This window comes from Tarenaya hassleriana, unplaced genomic scaffold (assembly GCF_000463585.1).
Source record: "Tarenaya hassleriana unplaced genomic scaffold, ASM46358v1 Cleome11, whole genome shotgun sequence".
NCBI classification, from domain to species: Eukaryota; Viridiplantae; Streptophyta; class Magnoliopsida; order Brassicales; family Cleomaceae; genus Tarenaya; species Tarenaya hassleriana.
Genome location: NW_010961290.1, coordinates 1,884,934 through 1,892,397, shown reverse-complemented (window position 1 = coordinate 1,892,397; position 7,464 = coordinate 1,884,934). Strand labels below are relative to the sequence as shown.

Here is a 7,464-nt window from a genome sequence, read left to right as displayed (position 1 = left end):
TCATTGGTTAATATTAATGGTAATCCCTTCGAAAAATCAATTTTTTCGTTGTCCATAATCGTTACCTTGCTCTGATACCAAATGTAGATTGTCAAATTAACAGAAATTTAGTCAGACTAACAGAAATTTAGTCAGACTGGTTATACCGTTTGAATTGGTCATACCTCAAATTTTGGTCATACTAGTTGTTCTGGTATTTCCGTAATTTTATTAAAAATATTGGTTTTTTGGGAAACCCTAGAGATTCTAAGGTTATGGCTGGTGCTCTTGTCATTTTTAAGGTTATTTTTGTTATTTTGCCGATTAAATCCTCTGATTTTCTCTCACACTCTTGCCAACGCCGAAGGGGTAAAAAAAAGGGTCACTTTTCTTAGGGTTCAACAATGGGTACTCTCTCTCTCTATTCATCTTGTGTTTTATATCCGTTTTTGGAGAACTGAAGTTGTGTTATGCCAGATGGGGAGAGAGAAAAGGAGATGCAGAAGGAAGGAATAGCATCAATAGCACTTTTGCCATGTGGGTCTATCACTGGACATTTCATTCAGCTTCCTCAGTCTATCTGCTATGGCCTCCATGGCACTGGTACACTTCGTAGATTTCTGTTGCCGGAAAATGAAAAAGATTCTGTCTTTTTGTATGTTCGGTTGACTCTGTTGGTGGGAAATGTCTGGAATTTGATTTGATTCTTGTCGCAGATTCTGATTTGCTCACAAGTGTTTTGCTTTAGGTGTTTGCATCTGAAACGCTTTCAACATTTATGTGTTCTTTTCCTTCTTTTGTGCACATCTATTTGGTTCCAAGTTGATTAGAAATTTTGCCCTCAGACATATTCATTAGTCTGAAACCAGCTGACATATCAGGGTTTGATGGCAAGTGAATGCTAGAGATGGAGCCTGTTACAGATGTTTCCCTGACTCTGAGCTACTGCTAAAATAACATAGAACATAAGCGGAATAGTCATTGTACAGGGAATGATTTAGCTCCTAACAAGGGTAGTTCACTATCAGAATATCACTGCGTGATTTCTCTGCCTCAGATTCTACATTTGAGATATAGATCATTCCTACGAGTATTGTTTACCTTAACTCTTGTTCTGTTTGTTTCTCAAAAGAGCTGGCATGTGAAACCGAGTGCAGCCATGGTGACGATTATCGACTGATCAAGCTCACCATCATAGACTACATCGTACGAGCTCCTCGCTTCATCTTTTTCCATGTTCACCGTCTCCAAATTTTTATTGCGTTCTTAAGTCAAAACCATGGACCTGACCTGAATCTTGCATTTCATTCTTTTTCTCTGGTGAAAAGAGCAAGAAGGAGCGAGCAGTTGTAGTGGAGTGCAAAGGTCATGATGCTGCCCGAATCCATGACATCGACCATGCTCATGGGTAAGCCCTCGTTTGTTGGTCGTGCTAATTTCTGAGGTTACAACACAATAGAATATCGAGTATGTGACTTGCAAGCAACAACTGCAATGAGATTAATCTGAGTATATGCATTGCTTGTGAACATAATCATATGCATTCTTTCATCTTTGAGTAAATCTGGAGTGAGACGGTCATGAAAGTTGTTAGCTTTAAGGGGATCGATAAGAGAATCTAAAGCTCCTGGATTGAGAGTCATAAAAGTTCCTAGCTTTTATCGAGCATGTGTCTTGCAACTTGCAAGCTCAGAACAGTCGGTGAACATTATAACTGGAATGAGCCTTTGTCTTGTCCTGTGTCTGAACGTGTTCATGAACAGTTGGGAGAAAGATGTTATAGATTTGATTGAGCAGAAGCATGGCAAGAAGAAGATATCCATTTCTTTCGAGTGTGAGACATTGAAGGCGGAGAAAGCAGCCGAGGAACATGTCAAGCAGTTCATGCCCAAGTTAGCCGGGCTAGATGTCATTAGTATGCAGTTTAACCACTTGCTTGTCCAGACTCTGATATATTTTCTCGTTTTCTGGAATCAAATCATCTGAAATTGAACTTGAAATCATGACTTTGCAGTTAACATAGGACCGATGAAGATTTCAGGGCTTGATTTTATGGCGGAGGAGGAATCTGGGTTAAAGCAAGGACATGCAGCCTGAGAGAGAACCCATTGTCATATTTTACCTCAGTTTCTGTACATGTCATAGAGTGGATTTTGTCTTATGTCACATAGCACATAACCCATAACCTGTTTGCTGTGGCATTTGGACCATCAAGAGAGACAACCAAGAAGCTGTTGGATCTGTCAAATTGATTGAATTTCCAAGAAATGCAGTTGCAGGACATAACCAGTGACTTGTAAGAGTAAATCTACAGAAGCAAGATAACAAAACATGTAGCTGGTTTTGGCAAGAGCCAACATCATGAAATGTGACAAAACATAGATTATGGAGACAAGATATGTCTCAAACTGAATTCACTCCTCCAAGTTTTGTCCATGCATAAACATACATGCTGAGAATCCGAAATAGTTAGCATCCTAGTTTCCAACCCAATTGTCTGGATAGATAACAAAACGAAGATGTCCAAATCCACCATGAATCACCTGCCCAAGAAACAATGCTATCAAATCAGACATGCATGTTCATGCTAGATGATTAGGAATCTCAGACATGAATGCTTGGAGAAGCAGATGGTAGATTCAATTTGTTTAACTGAACTTTAACCACTGCAACAAACATATTCTGGAAGAGATCACATTTTCAAAAGGATGACTGCAAAGTTAGATTAGAACTCCATACCAAGAAAAAAAAAAGATGCCCTTTAAGGAGTACCTGATGGGTTCCATTCAATCGTACTCGTACTCTGATTCTGACTCTAAGATGTACCAGAGCGTACAAGCACCGATCATATGCCCGTTGAGACAAACATAGTATTCTACACCATGCTCATGAGCATCCAAACTTATACTAGCAGTCTCCGGTATCATTTCAGCCTCTCCGATACTCCATAGCTTCGCCTCACAATAAGGGCACACCTCTGTGGGATGGAATGGTGCCCCTTTCTCAATAAGCATTTTACGAACCTTCGAAGTAGAAAAAGACTTGAAAACCCCTCGGAAGAATCCCATGTCACCAGGGTCCCAACCAATGGTTCCCATCTCCTCTGTCCCATCGTCAAGGTGTCTACATGTGCGCGAAACATATAAAACATCGGTTTTACACTTTGGAGGAAGGAAGTACTTCCCTGATGCCTTGATGAAACGGGACTTGTGAACAAAATGGCCGGGGGTTTCAACGCCTTTGAAGAGTCCATCCTTGCTCGAACCTGTGCAGTAAACAAGAAGTTTCCCAAGTGCCCTCCACTCCACGTCAATGGTCTGGCTCCCTCTGGACTGGAGGTCACGTGCCACTCTGGGTGCCCTGGCCCTGCACACTTCTTTCCACAGTACACGTTTGGAAAATTCATTGAACCATTTACACACACAGGACATGGTGGCAATCAGTTTAGGGTTCCAGTTCAGATTCTGGAACATGAGGAACAGAACATCTTCATCAAGATGCCCGAATTTTGTGCATTGACAGCTTGCCGAGCGAATACAAGAGCGGCATTGTTTTGATGTTTTCATTTCCTCAGTCTCAACCTAGCAAGAATGAAAGAGATGTTAACTCAAACAACAATGTACCCAAAGTTGGGCAATAAAATAGAAACTTCACAACAACAAGAACAACAACAAACCCTAAAAGAGCAAGAAACTTGTAACTAATGAGTAAACTAACCAGATTCACAAACCTCAAATCAAAGACCACATCACATATGCATATTGACAGAGCCTGAACTGAACCTCAATGCCATTTCTCACAGTTCCTAAAAAGGTTTGCAATTTCATATCATAAACGTTAACGCCATTTAAGAAACCTTGGTTTTCTCAATACAGCCGGTTCATTGTTCTTTCACCTCAGAACCACTCTTCATTACACTGCAGATTCCTAAGGATTTATTGTTGGAGTCTCCAATCAAACCCATCAGCACATTGTTGCTGGTTAAAAGTTGTTCCTACGAATCAAGAACAAAACTTCACAGAGAATACACACGAGCACTTTCAACACAACTACCCCTAAACACAAACAAGCGATGATACAAACCCAACTCGAATTCCTCAAATCGATTCTCATCATCAGCAATAAAAGCCCCATTTTCCTGGGAAAGAGAGCTAATGAGCAGCAAAATCATACGATGCCCAAAGATCGCTTGAAAATTGAATCAGAAACAAACGGTGATACCCAAAGCACGAGAAGCTCCAGAGATTACGAAAGACGAATTCTGAGCAACCCACCACGACTTCTTCGGTTTTGCTTGAGCAAAAGAAAAAAGGTTAATCATTTATAATGCAGGGAAGGGAGAGGGCCTGAGGAGCAAATCTGCCGGGAAACAATTTCTTTTGGAAAAGGCGCGACACGTTTATTTTGGCGGGAAAATTAAAATATTTCCCCGGTTTGAGCAAAATCACAAGCCGGTTCCAAATACAAAACGAAATCGAATCATAATTCGACACGTCGAATTTGTACTTCTACGTGGCGGTCGACTAGTGGTGGATCGTTGTGGGTACAAAGAGCAGTCGTTAGTCCAATGTTTTTTTATTTACATTTTTCATTAATTTATTTGTAAAAAGACTTCGGTCGTAAATTATATAGAGTGAGGTTTTTGATAACTAACGAATATACAAATGCATTATCAATTTCAGCAGTCCTGATGACGTGGCAATTTATCATTGGCCATCCTTGTTTGCCCACTATTCTTGGAGATTTTGGAACAATTAAACCGGTTTTCATTCTAATTCAGGTTTAGGACCGGTTTTGGTTCCAATTCACCCATAGAAGATAGAAACCACAAGACAATGATACGTTAAGAATCATATCAGTATTTTCTGTACAAACCGAACAGAAACCAACCACAAAACCAAAACCAAAGACAAACCCAGTTCTTCTTTTTCTGTAAAGTAAGTTTATTGCCAAAGCTTGTCAAGATCAAAGCTAGGTTCCTCTCTTGTTCTTGAATTTTTTTTCTCTGAGTTCAGGTTGTGGAGTTGGTGACAGGCTTGGATTCTTGGAGGGAGATGACAGTTTCAAAAGCTCCGACCAAAGCCTTAACTTTGCTTTTTCGGGTTTCGACCAGTTTGCTTGCTGTTTCTTCAATGACATTGTTGAACAATCCCTGTTCTTCTTTCTTGTCCTTCACTTCTTGATGCCTCAACACAACGTTTTCCCCGGCATGGTCATCACCATTGTCATCGTCTTCTGCAATATCATCTTTCCTCTTAAAGCTCCTCCTCTTTCCATGGCCATTCCCAGTTTGATTTTCCCCGAGAGCTCTTCCTCGTCTGAACTTGATCCTCCTCGGACTGTCATTCTCAGAATTAACGTCCACAACCCTTCCTCTTCTGAAATGTAACTTCCCTGCTTCGGTTCTTGCAGAATCACCATTGTTGCTTGCTCTTGGTTTGTTCTCTCCACCCAATGTCTCGTCCTCTTCTTCTGCCCTCTCGGGTCCGCTGCTTCCAGAAGCACAATCATACTCTCCTGCTTCTGATACTGTATACTCCTCGTAATCTCCAAGATCCCCATCCTTTTTAGTTGATGAAGATGAAGATGATGATGGAGGAGGAGGAGATGGTTTGACACCGCATTGTTCTGCATTCTTCCAGTTCTCTGCTTCCATTTCTACAACGTGCAGTGTTTTCTCCTCGACTGAATAACTATCTAGCTGCTTAGGTTCATTATCACCATGTACATCACTCGGTCTCTGATTTCGGGTGGAAGCTGCAACTTTTAAGAACTGACTCTTCCTCAGGCTAGAATTTGTAGCTATTCTGATGGATGATGACTTTGGGGAAGATAAAGCTCTAGGGGATATGGCCGTCTTCTTCGAAGCAACTTTGGCTCCAATCTTCTTCTCTACCTTTACATCACTGCCCTTTACCCCTTTGGCCTTCCCCATTACGGGTTTCAGCCCCATTGTGTCGGGTTTAGTTCCCTTAGATAATAGAGTTGCCCTTCCTGAATGAGATCTTGACATAACTTTCTGCTTCTGAGTATTGTCGTTACCAGATGTCAGGGATCCTGAAACAGGAGAAGGTTTAAGTTTGGAACCAGTTGTCTTTTTCTTCCTCTGTAGAGAAGAATCGCTCTGCTCTGAAGGAGGAGTTGTCGCCATGGCAGAGACACTGCCGGATGACTTCAACACCTCTCTCTTTATAATCTCAGAAATACCATCTGAACAATCAAGAACCTGTGTTTTCTCGACTTCAATCATCTTCTTTGTCTTAGATGACCCCGAGCTCGAAGCTTTGGTCATGCCATCAGGAAGTTTCTTGACAGTCTTTTTAGCCTTTGCCCTCCACGGCTTTTCCTCGGGTATGTGTTTCCTCCCGTACTTGCAGAGATCATGGCATGAACCCGTCGAGGCTCTGAGATAGTGAGGGAGCTCTTTCTGTCCACTATTTGATGAGCTTGCCTTCCCACCAGAGTTTCCTCTCAGTTTATTACTATCCACTTGCTTTTTCATAACTTCCGGTGTCCGAAAGGGGCCAGTAGCCTCCTCGGCCATCATGAATCGCCACCGAGACAATCGATTAACACTCAAATCTGTCAAAAGAACAGCCTGTCCATATTGACAACAATGACACTGATGTTAAAAATCATTGCTTCATACCATCAGAAAGGCATATTCAGACAGGGGAAAAAGATTGATCTTGAAGAAGACACCAGAAGCTGACAAGATATTGTCCGGTACACACAAAAAAAAAGTGTTTTTTTTTTTGTAACCAAACAGCCATATAGCCACTGGAAAATCCATACCACCATAAAATTTCTTTAGCTTACCCATTGAAGAAACCTCAGTTGCCAATCAAGAACAAGAGCTTTAACAAACAAAATCAGCAGTACAGATCCGATTCATATGTAATCTCAAAGCAAGCGATCCATCTCCTACCAGAGAAAACCGCCATTGCAGAAAATAGCAAGTTCTTGCCTTTGGCTAAGCAAACGACACTATGAAGGAGATAATGCCAACAAACTTGAAGGGTGTCTAAGTAAACCTGAAAGTTAGATAAAAAATCAACCAAAATCCTCATCTTGGAACATACACGCATTCTCTAAATATCATTAGAAATCAAGAAAACAAACGTATATTTCATTCCACGGATTAAAAAAAAAAATCAGAGTGCAGTAAGGGGAAAAAGTGAAGGGGACGCCAATGTTCGACGAATCGCAAGAATTTTTTTTTTATAAAAAAAAAACCATCTCCTGTTTCAACCAAAAATCTAAAAACAGGGATCAAAATCTCGCAGGATAGATGAGAAGGCGAGAGAATCACTCACCTATAGATCGAACTACTTGAACAAGAAGCAAAAGCTTGAAACTTCAACAATGGCGAATCAAATTGCGGGTTATGATAGAGATTAAGCCAAAAAAAAAAAGCTACAGAATTTGCTTTCTTTCCTTGTTTTTTTTTATCTTCTTCCTTTTTTTTGGGGGGGGGGGGGGGGG

The 7,464-nt window shown here is 41.0% G+C and overlaps 3 protein-coding genes across 8 annotated transcripts; 1 reads left to right on the top strand and 2 right to left on the bottom strand.

Moving 5' to 3' along the window:
- The first annotated feature begins 302 nt into the window (after positions 1-302).
- On the top strand, positions 303-2,265 carry LOC104805498. Of its 2 annotated transcripts, XM_010530082.1 has the most exons (6): positions 303-387; positions 457-582; positions 1,112-1,185; positions 1,308-1,387; positions 1,743-1,894; positions 1,994-2,265. In XM_010530082.1, exons 1-6 carry the CDS (start codon positions 384-386, stop codon positions 2,074-2,076), a joined length of 519 nt encoding a protein of 172 aa, XP_010528384.1. In that variant the 5' UTR covers positions 303-383; the 3' UTR covers positions 2,077-2,265. The 2 variants fall into 2 exon arrangements, with proteins under 2 accessions (XP_010528384.1, XP_019057033.1); XM_019201488.1 differs by lacking the exon at positions 303-387 and having other exon boundaries at positions 402-582.
- On the bottom strand, positions 2,217-4,305 carry LOC104805499 (EID1-like F-box protein 2). Of its 3 annotated transcripts, XM_010530083.2 has the most exons (4): positions 4,201-4,263; positions 4,063-4,117; positions 2,752-3,560; positions 2,217-2,522 (listed from the first exon to the last, which is right to left on the bottom strand). In XM_010530083.2, the coding sequence occupies exons 2-3, from the start codon at positions 4,111-4,113 to the stop codon at positions 2,766-2,768; spliced, it is 846 nt and encodes a 281-aa protein (XP_010528385.1). In that variant the 5' UTR covers positions 4,114-4,117; positions 4,201-4,263; the 3' UTR covers positions 2,217-2,522; positions 2,752-2,765. The 3 variants fall into 3 exon arrangements, with proteins under 3 accessions (XP_010528385.1, XP_010528386.1, XP_010528387.1); XM_010530084.1 differs by lacking the exon at positions 4,063-4,117 and having other exon boundaries at positions 4,201-4,305; XM_010530085.1 differs by lacking the exons at positions 4,063-4,117; positions 4,201-4,263 and adding an exon at positions 4,153-4,200.
- A 495-nt stretch (positions 4,306-4,800) lies between these two features.
- Positions 4,801-7,440, bottom strand: LOC104805496. Of its 3 annotated transcripts, none has more exons than XM_010530079.1 (3): positions 7,296-7,440; positions 6,799-7,013; positions 4,801-6,577 (listed from the first exon to the last, which is right to left on the bottom strand). In XM_010530079.1, exon 3 carries the CDS (start codon positions 6,524-6,526, stop codon positions 4,991-4,993), a length of 1,536 nt encoding a protein of 511 aa, XP_010528381.1. In that variant the 5' UTR covers positions 6,527-6,577; positions 6,799-7,013; positions 7,296-7,440; the 3' UTR covers positions 4,801-4,990. The 3 variants fall into 3 exon arrangements, with proteins under 3 accessions (XP_010528381.1, XP_010528383.1, XP_010528382.1); XM_010530081.1 differs by having other exon boundaries at positions 6,908-7,013; XM_010530080.1 differs by lacking the exon at positions 6,799-7,013.
- Positions 7,441-7,464: the final 24 nt, after the last annotated feature.

Coding starts and splice junctions, on each gene's coding strand:
- LOC104805498 (XM_019201488.1), top strand. CDS start 450: ATGCCAGATGGGGAGAGAGAAAAGGAGATGCAGAAGGAAGGAATAGCA. Junction 583..1,111: donor CTATGGCCTCCATGGCACTG/GTACACTTCGTA, acceptor GTTTCTCAAAAG/AGCTGGCATGTGAAACCGAG. Junction 1,388..1,742: donor GACATCGACCATGCTCATGG/GTAAGCCCTCGT, acceptor GTTCATGAACAG/TTGGGAGAAAGATGTTATAG.
- LOC104805499 (XM_010530083.2), bottom strand. CDS start 4,113: ATGGGGCTTTTATTGCTGATGATGAGAATCGATTTGAGGAATTCGAGT. Junction 3,561..4,062: donor ATTTGAGGAATTCGAGTTGG/GTTTGTATCATC, acceptor CATTCTTGCTAG/GTTGAGACTGAGGAAATGAA.
- LOC104805496 (XM_010530079.1), bottom strand. CDS start 6,526: ATGATGGCCGAGGAGGCTACTGGCCCCTTTCGGACACCGGAAGTTATG.